Below are 16,372 nucleotides of genomic sequence, written 5' to 3'. Positions count from 1 at the left end.
TCATTTTAAAGTTGAGAAATAGTCTATCCCCCTGTCCCTTTCCTCGAGAAACATGGCAAAACTGTGTTCTGAGGACTGGGAGTAAAGCCCCATTTTTCCCACCTGACATATGCCTTCGTATATTTAATGGGAAGTTGCCAGGCTATCTCCCCAAAAAAGTCCAATGTTGTGTTGGGCCTTAGCATGATCATATTGTGACAAATGTGAAGAAAGGACTTCTCATCCCGAGAGGTTGATGTGTTCTTGGCCTGAGAGGACTTTAGACGTAATCATAAAAGTGGGTGAGTACCATGTATTCCCAGAGCTGTACAGGTGAACTCAGGGCATATCCAGCCTACCCAAAGATAAGGTGTAGCAGTAACATCCTTGGAACCTATAAACCTATTCAAAGCAAAGTCTGGTGTTTTTACCTGCAGCTCATTGTCTCATGGGGCAGTTGTGGGGAGGCAGCCAAAGATAAGAAGCGTGATGCTTACAGATGCCAGCATATTTTCGAAGACAAGATAATATCACAGGGAATCTCTTCCCCCGAAACCCTGTGTTCTAGCACAGCACTCTCGGCTGGTAATGATGGGGTTTCTTAAAATGTGAACAGAGGTGTAATTTTATTTTCCTTTTTACTATCCTCTTGTATGCAGGAAAATAAGCCAGTAGGCACCAGCATTTTGCAGCTGGTGGTGACAGACAGAGATTCCTTTCACAATGGGCCTCCCTTCTCGTTCTCTATTTTGTCGGGAAATGAGGAGGAGGAGTTCGTGTTGGACCCACATGGGATCCTGAGATCAGCTGTGGTCTTCCGGCACACAGAGTCTCCGGAATTTGTGCTGTGTGTCCAGGTATGGCCTCCTGCTCTGTGCACATCAGGCTGGCTTTCTCTTGTGCTTGTTTCTGTGCCCGTTGGTTGGTTTTCCTTTGTGGAGCGAGTCAACATAATTCATTACCATGCAGGAATGTTCCCCTTTTAATCTCAAATTCAATTTCACACCAATAAAAGTGGCCTCTGTGTGTGAAATTGAACAGGAAGGAAGGGAAGCATCATAATTCAGAAGGGACATTCCTATAGGGTGTGCCAAGAAGACAGTCACTGGGCCTAAATCTGCATTCTAAAAATTCCTGGGGTCCTAATTAACCCCCAAAGACAACTAATTGCTCAAGGCTTGGTGCTTTGTACTGAGTAGTATTCGCCACATCACCCCCTTGGGAAAACACCAATCTTAGTTCTCATTGAGCCATATCATGGCCTCTGCTTTTGAAGAGACCTCTGCTTGGTAAGTTTTCCCAGTGAGATAGGGAGGGGCCAAGCACTCAGGTGGCAATAGCTTCCCAATATTCGCGCTCCCTCGAGGTCACTGGCCTGTTTAAAATCAAATGGGACAAAGAGGCAAAAGTAACAGGTATGGAAAGGGTGTGGATAGGAACAGGAAATGAGAGAGCATCAGAAAGTTCCCATGTATGAATTTTGCCAGTACCAAGATGTGTGTCCCATCAGTGAAACCGAGTGACATCTTTTTGCCCACAATTGCCACAGAAGGCAAACTAACGTCATAATTAATGGTAGTAATAATCACAATAGTAATTCTTTATTTGTATGGCATTTCATTGTATATATTATTTCTTTTGATAAGTTGTGGTTTACTCTCCTCCATGAAGCCTTCCAAATTAATGACTTTGGGCTCTCAGTATGTCAATTAATGCTTCAGTTGCCACCCACTCCTCCAACATTATTATGTCAATAATTTTATATCACAGTGTAGGTACTCAAGTGCAGGAGAGAGTTTTAGTGCCTTGTGACAGAAGCTCGTAGAGTTCTTTGCATATCTTCTCTGGTCGTTAGAAAACAGACTTTGGCAGCAGCATCCAGAGCTTTCTCCTCCTGGTCCCTTATATTAAACGACCATCACATCCTGCGTTTCTGCCTCGTAAAGTCCCCGTGTGCATTGGCATCGGTCACACTGTCTTTGCCATCGGCCCACTTTAGTCTATATGGCCCCATCCTCATACTATTGCAGAAGCCTCTGGGGTGATTCCTCTGCCTTCAGCCTCATTATTTTCTGATCTGCCCCATCCCCCTCCCAGATTAATCATTCCACTTTGATTATGTCATTCCCCTAAACCAGGGGCAACAAACTATTGCCCCTAGACCACATCATGTCCTCAACCTACTTTTTATAAATAAAGTTTTATTGAAACACCCATTTGTTTACATATGCTCTGTGGCTGCCTTCATGCTGGACTCATAGCGGAGTACTTGATAAAAATTATATAACCCCCAAAGCTTAAACTGTTTTTTATCTTGCTTTTTTCAGAAAAGGCATGTTAACCCCTGCTCTAAACTAAAACCATCTGTGGCTTCCTTCTGCCTAAAAATGTGTGGACTGCAGGCTAAATTCTGGCTCAGACTCTTTTAGATTTGGAATTTCATGGTATTTAGGCAGACATGACTCTCCAGTCCTTCTCAGGCCACAGGCTCACTATTGCATCACCTTACACCCAGCAGCTCGTGCCTTTCTGTCATCTTTCTGGCCTCTGACATTTGAGTGGGCAACCTCTGGCCTATAAAATCCAAACTCATCACTATCGATTGAGGCCCTCCACAGTTTAACCTCTAGTTCCACCTAATTTGCTAAATGTGTATTTTCCTATGTGGATTTTCCATGTCAGCATCTCTGGTTCACATATGTCCATCAAATAAAGCATGTGGTAATGCTAATAATAAAAATAACAATCACATTAACTCTCATGTAATAAGTGCTTCTAGGGGCCAAGCCTGTGCTAAGCACTTTGCAATCAGTGTGTCTTTTAACCCTTACAACACAAGAATCCTGTGAGGTAGATACTATTTTTCTTGTATTAAAGATATAAAAATTGAAACTCAGAGAAGTTAAGTAACTTACTTAATGCCAGACATGTAGTGAGTGTCAGAGCTAAGAGTCAAACTCAGATCTACGGGACACCTAAGGCCCTGCTTTTACACCTTTGACACTACCTTCCACATACAAAACCACACCTGCCCTAGGGACCCAGCCCATGGGAATCTGCCCTTCACTGAAGCCCAACAGCATCGGCTACACGTTGCACATGGCAGATGTTCAGAAAAGATCTGTTGTCAGAATGGTTGTTTCATCAATTCTGATATAAAGAAAGAAAATCAAAAGTTTTTGCTCAGACTACCTACTTTTCCTTTTGGTCTACCATTTTTCATTCTAAACCTTAATACTGTAAAATTCCCACTTAAATAATGTTTCTTAAGTGTGCAGAAAGGTGCCGTCTTGTCCAATCAAAAGGAAAGAATCCCAAGAGAATAAAATTTTTTCTTGTAAGTGGGAATGATACTTGATGAGGTTCCCTTGTGGCTTCTATCCAAAATTAAAACAAGAGCAGCCTGTTGTGGGCATGTTGGATCTTGTAGAACCCTCTAGACTCCTTCCCTATTTATCCCCACCGGCTGTATTGTCTTGACGCATTTTATTGTCCATAGCAGAGTGTACATGTGGGTTCCAAAGGTGATAAATCATTCCTCTTACTTAAATCCGCATCTTCAGCATTTCGCGACTAGTGGCAGGGGACAGAGGAAGAAGCAAAATGGTGCTTAAAGGAGCAGATGTCTTCTGAGTTTTGTTGCTTTTTTCAAATGATTATGATTTTGTCTTAGTTCCTTGCCTTTCCCTCTCTTGGTTGTTTTAGGCAAAAGACTCTGGCAAACCCCAGCAAGTTTCTCACTCCTACATCCGTGTGCGGGTCATTGAGGAAAGTATCCATAAGCCCACAGCCATCCCTCTGGAAATTTTCATTGTCACCATGGAGGACGACTTTCCCGGTGGGGTCATCGGGAAGATCCACGCCACAGACCAAGACATGTATGACGTGCTCACATTTGCCCTGAAATCGGAGCAGAAAAGCTTGTTCAAAGTGAACAGCCACGATGGGAAAATCATCGCCCTGGGAGGCCTGGATAGCGGCAAGTATGTCCTGAATGTGTCGGTGAGTGACGGCCGCTTCCAGGTGCCCATCGACGTGGTGGTGCACGTGGAGCAGCTGGTGCACGAGATGCTGCAGAACACCGTCACCATCCGCTTTGAGAATGTGTCACCTGAGGACTTCGTGGGGCTGCACATGCGCGGGTTCCGGCGCACGCTGCGGAACGCGGTCCTCACCCAGAAGCAGGACAGCCTGCGCATCATCAGCATCCAGCCCGTGGCGGGCACCAACCAGCTGGACATGCTGTTTGCGGTGGAGATGCACAGCAGTGAGTTCTACAAGCCGGCCTACCTGATCCAGAAGCTGTCCAACGCCAGGAGACATCTGGAGAACGTCATGCGCATCTCAGCCATCCTGGAAAAGAACTGCTCGGGGCTGGACTGTCAGGAGCAGCATTGCGAGCAAGGCCTGTCGCTGGATTCCCACGCACTCATGACCTACAGCACAGCTCGCATCAGCTTTGTGTGTCCGCGTTTCTACAGGAACGTGCGCTGCACCTGTAACGGTGAGTGCAGGTTAGAATTCCCGCCCACCTCACCTCCTGAGAGTTGAGTGAACTGGGTTACCATTCCTCGTAAGCATGCATTTGTTCATTCACTCACTCAGCAAAATATTTACTGACCAGCTGCCATGTGTCTAGTCACCATGAGACATGCTGGGGCTGAGGGGGTAAACGACACAAGCTCAGCCCCTACTCCCATGGAGGGTGTGGCTTATGGGCAACACAGACATACAAACAGGCTAGCTTGAGCCCATGCAAGAAGTATTGCTAGGGGAAGTACAAACTCCTGTGGTAGGACCCAATCTAGAGGGAAGATTTCCTAAAGGGAGTATCTCTAGGTTGAGGTGAAAGGTAAGTATTAGGTTGGTGCAGAAGTAATTGTGGTCTAAAAGGTAAAAAATAATTGCAAAAACCGCAATTGTTTTTGCACCAACCTATAGGAATTAGACGTGTAAAAACAGGTAGGAGAGGGAGAGCGTTCCAAGCAGAGGGGCAGCTTGTATAAGGAAGGCTTAAGGGCAAGACAGGAACCTACACAGAGGGGATTGAAACAGATTTCCTGTCACTGGAAGGAGCATGGAGTGATGACAAATCAGATTGATGAGCCAGCTCAAGGACCACACAAGGGTTAGGTTAAGATGAAGATTTTAGAAATGATCCCAGGGCAGTGGGGACCATTGGCTGATTTGAAGTGAAGAAGTGACAGGATCAGCTCTTTTGCAAAAACATGCTGGCTGCAGAAGGGGATGGATTAGACTGGGTCAGACCAGAGGCAGGGAGACTAGTTAGGAAGCTATTGCAGAGGGCAAGGGCAGTTAGATTTGCTTCGGTAAAAAACGGGGCCAGATATCTGGGAGCACGGTCAACGGATGGATTCCGCCCTCAGAGCAGCAGAGAAGACAGAATGCTTCCTGTTTGTTGATGTAACTAGAGTTACTGAACCTTGACCTTTCCTGATCAGAGGCCATAACTGCACAGAGTCACATGCCCACAGTGGTCAGCGAGAAGCATTTCTCTCTCCCTCTTTTCCTCTCTCTGACATGTGGAGCCATAAATTCACTGCCCTCTTTTAAGAAAATTGCACCCAGAGTCTTTCTAGCCAGTGTGAACTTAGCCCAAAGGGACTGTGGCCCAAAGAGAGGCCATTTGTAAAACATCACTTTAGGTAATTGAGGATAGGCAGAGCCCCTGGCCACTTCCCTTGTAGAAAGTTCTTCATTGCCATTTGGAAAATAAGCCCATCAGAGGAAGCCCACAGAGATCACAGCTCCCTTTGAGAGACATTTTGACAGCTTCCAAGCAGCCCAGAAGAGTGCCAGCCACTCACTTTGTGGTACCAAGTGAGTTCTGTTTGTGTTTTCATCAGGTAGATGCAATGTTCTCTGACCTGTTGACTATGGAAGTTAGCTCCAAAGTAATTCAAAGCATTCATGCTAGGTGCAATGCCTTTCTGACAGATGCCACCAACATGCAGGATTGATGAATGCCAGCTGTCCTCGCCTTACCTAGATTTCCTCTTTTGCAAACTGATTTATACACCAATGTTCTGCTAGGGCCTTTATGCAGTGATTCACAGCAGGGTTCAAACGACACTCACCACAATCCCAGACAGACCCTCCAGGAAAAACTAAACCAGCTAATTAATCCTTGTGCTCTGAGAACTTGTTTCACTCAGCAAAAATTTGTGGAGACAATAATGTCCTAGGCACTGAAGATTCAGAATAAGAAACAGACACAAACCCTGCCCATAGGAGCTGGTTATTGTGAGGTCAGTTTGCAAGTACCTGTCTGTAATAATACTGTTACAATAAATGCTGGGAGTAGAAAGAACAGAGTCCCTGCTGTGGCCAGAGGGAAGCTTTCTGTGACCCAGGTGCTGGGTCCTGAGGGATGAGTATGAGCTCATCACGAAGAGACGAGGAGGGCAGACTTGGCAGAATTTGTTAGAGGAGGGATTTAGAGGGTTGACTTTTGTGGGAGAGAGAGGGGCTTGCTATGCATTTTGCACGAGACGCTAATGTTTTAAGTACAATAAGTTTCAAGGTGGTATCCTTGCCCAGAAGTCCTATTCTCTACTCCTCATAAACCTTTCTATCCCAGTAAGCCCAGAATGCTAGAATTTGTTGTGCTTCAGCCCCCAGACATCCCACAAAGAGGCCTTGGTTTGCAAAGCAAACTTTTCCTCAGTGAGAGCTCTGTGCACTCAGGTCCACCTCAGAGCTTCTTCTCACCTTCAAGTCACACTTATAATTAAGCTATAAACTAAAATAGTCAATTTTAGTGGTTAAAGGACTCCAAAAGGTCATCTGGCCCAGTCCTATCCCACCAGGTGATATATGATAATCTCCGTTTTATACGTGTGGTAGCTCCATGCCTTGCCTGGGGCCGTACAGCTGGTGAGAGTGGCATACTGATTCAATAAAGGTTCATCTTGGGCCCCTATTTTATTATCTGCATCTTAAGAACATGCACTCCTCCATTTTATGTGAATCATGACCCCAGTGCTATGTACTGTGTAGGAATACTCAAATAATCTCATTTTTCTCAGCAGACGGATCTTCAGCCTCACAATACCACGTTAGGATGGCAGAAGGTCTCTCAGACTCCAGTGCACGCGGGGCTTACTAGAAATACCCATTGCTGAGCCCCATACTCAGATATAACAGGAGCGTCCAGGTGAAGCCTAGGATCTATATGTGTAGTCTGGGTGATTCTAATGCTGGCTGTCAGGAAATCAAACTTTGAGAAATCTCACAGCAAGATAAAGTAGAAAAAATTTCTTCCAGGTTCAGGGGGCACGCTTTTAGTTATAGTAATAATAGCTCTTTCACTTCTTGTAAAGTGTCTTCTTAAATAAAAATACAATGAAGAGCTATTAAGGAAAGCATTAGGCATTTTAGGCATCTTCTCATTTATTAGAAAGGAGAGTTAATGCAACAAATGCCCCCCCCACCGTCCGCCAACACACACACACACACACACACACACACACACACATATGCACACACACAGTTTTATTGGCCAGTCATTGGTTTACCCTGGAAGATCAGCAGGTTCAATAAATGGACTTTCCCACCATGTGGTGGAATAATTAGGATGATAAATAGAGATCGCTTCCCATTCTGGGCTGTGTAGTAATGTTTACACGTATTTGGTCTCAATGCTTTATCCTGCTCCCAACTTTTTCTCATGCAGACTTTTCTCATGCAGATTTTTGGGTCCAATTAACATCATTAGCATCTTGAACCAAAATGCTAGTTGTTTTGACAAAATGAGCACAAGCTTGAATTTGAGTGCCAAATAGGCGTATTAAAATCCAGCCACCATCAAGCATCACGTTTGAACAGAAGTTCAAGAGATACGAAGTTCTGATGTCGTGAGGTGGCACCTGGAAAACTGTAGACATTCAATGAACATTGCCCCTCTGCTGAGAGAGCCTGACACCAACCTAAATGACGAGGGCATGAGACGTGCCCTTGAGCTCCTCCTGCAGGGGAAGCAAGACGACAGAGCATCAGGGGCGGTACGTGGGGCTGAGCTGATTGTCCATTTTGGAAATTTTTCACTGATTTTTCAAAAATCTAATATAGAAATATATAATAAACTAGACATTTGTCCAGGAGAAGGGACTCCCCATGAGACCATCAGAGTTGAAGACCCGTGTGTTTAAGAGTTATGATAAAAGTAGATGACTGATTTGTCAAGTCCCAATTCAGCTATGGAACACAGAATGGAACCTAATAAAAGGAATGGCACTCCACATAAAATGAATGGAGAGTTTGCCGTGGTGAAGCACTATACCAGGCAGAGGTGGTGCAGCTGCAGTCCTGCCTTCAACCATGAGATATGGCACTGTCCTAAGGGTTTGCTCAGGGAAGTAGGGGGAGCACTGAAGCATCACGGAGGGTGATGCCACCTGAACTATGTCTGAAAGGATGCCTAGAATTAGGCAGGTGATGGGGAGGGAAGGTTCCAGGCCAAGGGGCATTAGAGCAAAGGAATGGAGGTAAGAAATGTGCAATTCAGTACACAGATGAAAGCAGGGACAAACATAGCAACTAACATTTATTGAGCCATTACCAGTTAGTGTGCTGTTTTTCTAAACATATATAATTGCATTTAAACCTTACAATAACCCTAAAGGGTAGGTATCATTAACTTTCTTCAAACGTTAAGGAAACTAGGACTTGGAAATGTCAATTGTCTTGCTCAAGATCCCAGAGCTAGTAAACGGCCAAGCCGGAATTCACACCTGGCAGTCTTAACCATTGTATCCTACCACCTCTGCACAGATTTAGAAGGAACCTGAAAATCACCTAATCCAACCTCTCACCTATCTCATCTACTATAGACATTCTGTTTACTCTACCCCTGCCACAGTAACTCAGCCAATGTTTAAACACCAGTACCAGGCACCGACTACCTCACAGGGTGGACCTGAGACAACCTTCTCCCTTACAGTGCACCAAAATCTGCCTCCTTGTAATGTCACCCAAGTCCATCCTTTAGAACCACACAGAAGCTGACCTGTCTAACTCCTCCTCTACAAGATATCTAAGGATAGTTATGACCCCTTGAATCCTCTTTTCCTAGACTAAGCATAGAAGTCCCTTTGATCCTTAGCTGTAAACAAGTAGGATCTATAAAGAGTTGTGGGTGGGGCACAGAAGAGGCATAACGGGGCTGTCCACAGTCCTACTTACAGGAGACCAAGAAAAGCAATACAGTTGGTCCTACTGGTCTTGCCAAGCAGGGAGTGCATTTTAAACAAGGAAGCAGTGAAGAGAAAGGCCCTCTGGGGATCTGGGCACCGTTTCATTTGCTCATTCACTCAGTAGTGAATTGAATACGACGCCCGGCTCTGATCAGGGTGCTGGAAAGATACAGTGGTGAGTGACCAGCTGTACGGCCCCATCTTCATGGAACGTGAACTAGCAATGGGCAAATGACAAGGAGCTCCGTTGGACTGGATGGTGGGGAGTCAGGACAGTCCTGGGAAGGAGTTCAGTAAGACAGGTAAACAGAGACTGTGAGAGGCAGCCATGGTAATATGCTTCCAATAAGCACAATAAAATAAAATGATGAAAGCTTCTTTAATGCAGTAAGATACCTAAAACTTAACCTTGATGATTTTTTAAAAAGCAGAGAAAAATCTGAGATTGCGTTTGCACTTGGGCTGGGGATTGTTAATGCTGATTCCTGGAGGAGAGTCAGCAGTCCCAGTACCATAGGTGATTTCGAATAACCTTCAGTGTTGTCTCTGAATCTTGACCAAGTTCCTCCTGCAAACTAGAAGGTTTCTATTTTTCATTCATAACAGATAGGTCTCTCTGCAGGTCCCTCATCTCCACCACGGAATCCCAAAGTGTGAGGAGAAGTTGGGAGGTATTCCCCCCCTCCACCCCCCGGTGGTGATGCCAGCTTCTCAGCATGTGGATATTCCCTCATGTATTTCTCCCACACACCACTGCCCCAGGGAGGTTGTCTTTAATGAAACTACACTTAGCCTTTAGCAAAATCATCCAGAAAGTATGGTTGAGCCAAGCAAACACATTACAGATGATTCTGTGCTTCTGGGAGAACCACCAGGGACCACTTCAAAGCCAAGAGACCTTAAGAGAATGTTTTAAAATTTTAGGCAGGCCAGGAATTAAGAGGGAAGCTTATTGACTTTTGTGGCATTTGCCGAGATACAACATCTTGGTAAAATGTATGCATTCAGGGTGTTTACCATTTAGTGATTGGGGTTTCAGTGTAATGTTTACCATTGATTTACCATTAGTTATTGGATTCCCAATATAATGATGCAGAAACATAAATCAAGAGGTTGAATCAGAGATAATAATCACAACTAGATACTGATGTGTTCGCTAAAGGCATAAACTTACTCCAAGGGCCTGTGGCAATGCTGGGGAGATGAAGGAGAAGAGTCACTAACTACGTAGCGAGAACCTTCTAAAACCTCAAGAGGATTACCTTTCTCCTCCCTGCAGGTTCCAAAGCTCTGAAGCTTCTGCTCAAGTGAGTTGTATGTTGTTAACTCTTAGAGAGTGACCTAAATTTCTATCTGAGCCAAACTTCAGAAAGTGGAAAGCCTTCTTTTGGAGAATGGCCACATCGTGTACACGTTCCTCTCTTGGAGAGACTGTAGGAAAAGAAGAACACTTCCGCCCGTGACAAGGTGGTCCAGGGGTTTCCACAGCTACGTGTGGCCTGTGATGCTAATTAATTGAAAGCTCCAGGTTTTATTTCACGCCTCCCATGCACGTAGTATTTCATATTATTTGTCAATTGAAATAAGTTATGAATTGGACCCAAAAATGATGGCAGAAAAATAATTGCACTCATGTTGCGTCTCTGCCATGTTGCTGAGTCAAGCTAGTATCCCCGGTTTGGGGACCTTTTAGTAATAATTTTTTACTATAAACTTTTATCTTTGCAAGCTGCTTTCACATATATTAGTCCATTTAGTTCTCACAGCTCTAGGAAGAATCATTATCCTCATTTTTCAGAAAAAGAAATTGAGACCCAGCGACGTCAAGTGACTTGTTCAGAGTCATACAGTAAATAAATTTAACAACTAGTCAGGGCCACAAGCCACGTGTGCCGCTTGTCAAACAGCACCATTTTCTATTACACTACTCCAGGGAACAGAGCTTTCTCTGCCTGCTTTATGTTCTGACAGTTGCTAAAATGTCTGCTGTTTCTGTCCTGCCCCGACATACAACAAATGGCATCAGCTGGTTTGATAAACTGGGACCCTTCTCCCTTCATGCTCATTCTGGCACCAAATTGATGGATGCCTGGGGATGCAGAGCATGTAGGTCTAGAGCCCACATCCCCCAAGCTGTCACGGATCACAGCGCAAGTTAATTAAACCTGGGTTATTTAATGATAGTTAATAAGATAAACTTCTTCCCGGAAGCCAATGGGAGCAGACACAGTTGCCTCTTCACTGGTGCTCGGGAGCTGATGAGGCACTTTCTGCCACCAAAGAGAGGGTCTGTGAAGCTCTTTGCAATGGTAGGTATATACACTTCCCTGAAAAGGGAATGACATAAACATATGATTTCTGAACACCAGTTAACCCCTCAGCATTCATTTCAAGCATACTGGATTGTATGTTGCTAGAGAATTTAATGCTTTGGCTGGAAAGATGGTTGTTCTCTCCAGGAATGTGTCCCCGGGACCCAGATCAGGGTACATCTTGAGGGTGAGGGCCACACAACATTGTTCAGGTGCTGGCATACAAAGGTCAAGTTCCTCTGACAATATGTGTTTCAGGAAGGACCTGGTTTCTTATCAGAGTTAATAGAGAGGGAACAATATCGCATATGGGAAGTATTTAGTTAGGGGAAACCTTTTTTTCAGTAACTAAAGGTCTCTCTCTACTGGGAATAGACTGCATTTTGTGCACATGCTCATATCGGCCCCTGCTAAGGAGGCCGTCACATTTACACTGACCTCTGACTCTAATCTTCCTTCTTACGTCCTTGAGCCACAAGAGCGTGGACTGTGAGCCGAACGAGCTGACAGCAGCAGCTGGAGACCGAATGTTTATGGCACCTCCCATCTAGGACTGGGGCTGGGGAGGAGGCCCCAGAGGCTTTTTAGAGCATCTAGACACAGATCCCTTGCCAAGAGCTGTCCCCTTTACCTTAAAATAAAACCTACGAAAAAGAAAAAGAAAGAAAAATAACCTATTAGAGTCAGTGGCTGCTAGAATAAATAGAAATGCACATTATTATGTAGCTAATATTTATATGCACATAGTATAATATTCATATTAATATATGTTTAGATATCCTCTAGCTAGAGTTTTTATAACAGGGATTGTATCTAACATAATCCATTAATATAATAGATTAAATTATATGGGTTCTATGGTTATGACTTAAGGAAAGAAGAAAAAGAGCTGTGAGTTTGAAGTTCAGTTGTGAGTCGAAGTGGCTTTGTGATTTAACCCAATATAAGGGATATGGGTGATAAAGTGAAAAGTCTTGTGCTAATTACCAGAGCAGGACTAATGGCAAGAGAGATTGTCAAAACATGTGAAAAGAAGGGAGAAGTACTCAAATGTTGTATTTATTTTGACATGCAGTGTTTAGCTTTTATATATAATATGCACTTAATAGCTCTTAAAAAATGTTATCATAATTCTTGTAAGAGAAAGTAGCTTTGCTATCATGGGTCTGAAATTATCGAGCCCTCTTCTCCCCTTTGAAACAGTGGCTTTTAAACTGGGTTTTTGATAATGCAATGTAGCCATTGCATTAGAGCAGAAAAGACCATGACTGTAATATACCAGAGGTGCCAAAAGAATGTATACAAGTGGACACTTTGGTCAATGTTGCTCAAGCAATAGGTTGCCATAATCAGAAGTGTCTAGACGCTGATGGTAACCACTTTGAGCACCTCTTGTAATTGCAGAAGTCAAATGTGACTTGTATTCATCTTTTGTTATCAGTACATATTATTACAATTTTAACAATTTTTTTCTTTTTTTTAAATGTGTGTACATTTTTTTGGCACTCTCTGTATATAGCTGTATCTCAGAAATGTAGAAATTTATAGAAAGGATATCCTTAGGCTGGCTGAAATAGAACATGGAAAGGAGCATGTCCATGAAATGGGAAATAACAGGTTTCTTAAATACATAAATCAGTGTTTCTGTATCTAATTGGAAGGAAACATCCCGGTGATCTAGAGTTCCCTCAATTTGATGTTATGCATTTTGTGGTTATTTATGCACATTGCCACCACCATGTGCTCCGTTTGCATTTTTTGAGCATATACTAACTAGTCAACATTTAGGAGCAAATTGGAAGTATGTAGGCCGTCAGAAGCTGAAAGGAAGCCACTCACAGAGACAGCAAAATGTCAGATGATAGAATTGAGAACACCTTGAATAAGCATAAACACATGAATGCAGTTAAGCCACTAACTATAGATGGTGCATTCCCATGAAACACAGTTCCTTCTTACTCAAAGGATCTCATCCTTCAAGCCCCCTTCAAGCCCATGTTTAAAATGCTCCCATCCTTTGCGAGGCCTTCTGACATTCTCCCAGGAAACACAACTGTTCTTTCTCTGGTACTACCATTGCACTCAAATATGTCTAGCAAAGCAGTTACTTTACTGGATTGTAATCATGTGTTTGGGTGTTGTTTCCTGAGGGGAGGAAGGGGCAGGATCATTTCCTTTCATCTTTATATGTCCAGGCCTATCACATCATTGGCCTTAAAAGTTATTTGTTGAATGAATGCACCAAAAGTTGCTTAAAAACTCGTTAGCAAAAACCTCTCAAAACACATCATGAGGTGATTAAACAGCTTTTTGAAGTATTGTAAATATTTATAAATAAGTAGCAGGAATAAAGGTTTCTTGGAACGGAAATAGGAAGATATATTTCAGGGCCCTTACGTCTTTTACAACCATTTGTAGAAATCACACTAAATTTTCAGTTAAAAATCCCTTCATCTTTGAAGATTTTGTAAGCTGGATCATTGCCAAGAGTATCTTTTTTGGCTGAGCTCTAAATCAGTGGAAAATAGGATTTATGAATTCTGAGTTTGCCGGTGCTACTTACATTATGCTTCCCCAGGATTACAGTTCTTCAAATGTTTGTATGTTGTTAGCATTAAATTTTTGCTTTCTCCTGGACAAAGAAGTGACTGTATAATAGGACAACATGCTTAATGGTGAGGAAAGAGTTTGGATGGAAAGGGGTACGATAATGGGCCAGATCTTGCTGAGGAAAAGAGCTGCTGCTGGTCGGCCTGGTCTCAGTTCACAGAGAAGCAGCGCTCCTCTAGGCCCCTGTTACCTCATTGTGGGTTATTTTTCATTTGTGTCTCCTTTTCTGTCGTACTTTTACCGCTTCAACTCTCACCAAGCTGAAAGTGGTCTCATTATGTTTGAAGTATCCAAGACCTTTGAAAAGAGCACTTCTTTCAGTGGACCCGTATTCGCCATGGCCAGAGTTCTGAAATATCTCACTTGGGGCCTGAATTCTGCCTTAATCAGTTAATCTGCTTTCCAGGATTTCCTGTGTGAGGGATTAACCTTTTATCTTACTGTGCTGTGAACATCGAACAAGTAAAAAGGAAGCCTTCCTTTGCCAAGGATAATGCTACTATTTTTGACAACCAGTAGGGCACATTTACAGCAAATCAATACAATAGCATCTCACAGAAGGGATTAGGAAACAATGTGAATTGTGCTTTCACAATTTAGAATTAGTCATACTTTTCTTTAGAAACATCTTTTCTCCCCCTCTGAGAACAACAGCTAACATCTTCTGATGTCTACCCCTAATTTTTCAGGGGTATAGAAGAAATCTAAATGCAAGTGACGCATTCAAATGGCCACCAGTATGCAGGAACCCCACTCCAAGAAATACTACCAGAGTTTATGTAGTGTGTGTTGTTGTTTTTTTCAGATGAACTTGGTCCAGTCACAACCTTAGCATATTTTAGCCTAAAAGTAGACACTCCATTTTCTCTTTGCACCCAAGCTCCTTCAGTCTAACAGTGAGCTTTGGGTAGATGCAGGGACCTTTGATGGGCACCCACACCCGGGAAAGCCCACTGAGGTACTCCAGCTTCTGGGTGGCCTCTTTGTCTTTTAGCTCAGAGCTTGTAGAGCCCAGTTCTTGAAACATTCTGTGTTCCCTGGAGTGTAGGGTGATTCCCTTTGTACTGATCATGCGTGTCCCCCCTTTGTCACAGGAGGACTGTGCCCGGGGTCCAACGATCCTTGCGTGGAGAAGCCGTGTCCTGGGGACATGCAGTGTGTCAGTTACGAAGCCAGCAGGAGGCCATTTCTCTGCCAGTGTCCACCGGGGAAGCTCGGAGAGTGCTCAGGTGCAGAGTGCGGTGGAATGACAAGGGTCTAAATTCATGTACCTGAAGTATTTGCCCTTGAGTAAATTACACTGCCCTAGCCCTTCCAGAAGATATTTCTGTCTGCATGCAACATTTCCTTCAGAGTAGACCGCAGTTAACATCCACCCTCAAATGTGTTTGGGACTTACTGCCACTGCAGACTGCTAAGGATACATGCAGTGACTGTGGACTCCTTATAGTATAATGGGGAGACCACAACATGTCAGTCATGTCGCATGGATGTAAGGGTGTGAAATTATGGGACATAGAGGGCTATTGGTTAGGCAGAGGAGTTGGGGTATCTGTGGCATGACCTTTGAAGTTCAGAGGGCTGCATAAACCCATAAGCACACAAGAAGGTAGAGCTATGCCAGTCCCGGTGACCTTTCCTAGGGAAAGCCCAGCCTAAAGCACCAAGTAAGCAGACTCTCCACTAGAAATGTCTAACTAACTGCATGTCACCCAAAGGAGAGGTGCTCACCTCTGGGTCTTAAAGAAAGAAAAAAATAAGCTTTTATGTTATTTCAACCCAAATAATCCTGTTTCTGATCGTCACTCAATTTCAGACTTCATTTGATTCACATATTCTCTACCACTTTTTTCTTCTAAAAATAGTATTGTTCATTTCTGGTACCAATAGAACCCTCTTTTTGGTAGAGGCTATACTTAAAATACAGGTACACTGATAACTGATAACCAAATTTAGAATCCAAGAAGTATTTATTGAGTAATGATTATAATAGTAGTTATAGTGGGAATAAAAAAATAATTATGACCAGTATTAAAAAGGCACTTTGCTAAGCAGTAGGTTCTAGAAATTCAGCCTTTGCAAGAGAAGCACTGTTCTTAAAAATGGAAGCCAAAGCTTTCATAGTTGATTTTAAGAGCAGAGCTGCCCGTGAAGCGAAGGGATCACCAGCATACTTGCCTTTGAAGTCATCTAAGGCTTAGACTTAAAAGATATTCTGTCCCTACCCCAACATACAGGCCATGCATAGAGCAGGTA

At 43.5% G+C, this 16,372-nt stretch overlaps 1 protein-coding gene across 6 annotated transcripts in view; it reads left to right on the top strand.

The window, feature by feature from the left end:
• The window catches only part of FAT3 (FAT atypical cadherin 3), a 634,277-nt gene that overhangs the window by 582,438 nt on the left and 35,467 nt on the right, over window positions 1-16,372 (top strand). For 5 of the 6 annotated variants that reach the window (XM_019737552.3, XM_074335615.2, XM_019737551.3 and 2 more), the window contains 3 exons: window positions 639-836; window positions 3,685-4,483; window positions 15,211-15,345. In XM_019737552.3, coding sequence (XP_019593111.3) covers window positions 639-836; window positions 3,685-4,483; window positions 15,211-15,345 — 1,132 coding nt within the window. The remainder of the gene's footprint in view (window positions 1-638; window positions 837-3,684; window positions 4,484-15,210; window positions 15,346-16,372) is intronic. The other variant, XM_074335616.2, reaches the window with a different exon arrangement.

The sequence above is a fragment of the Rhinolophus sinicus genome, chromosome 14, assembly GCF_057876585.1.
Source record: "Rhinolophus sinicus isolate RSI-liver-muscle chromosome 14, RSI-T2T, whole genome shotgun sequence".
In the NCBI taxonomy this organism is placed as follows: domain Eukaryota; kingdom Metazoa; phylum Chordata; class Mammalia; order Chiroptera; family Rhinolophidae; genus Rhinolophus; species Rhinolophus sinicus.
This window is presented reverse-complemented; position numbering and strand designations above follow the sequence as displayed.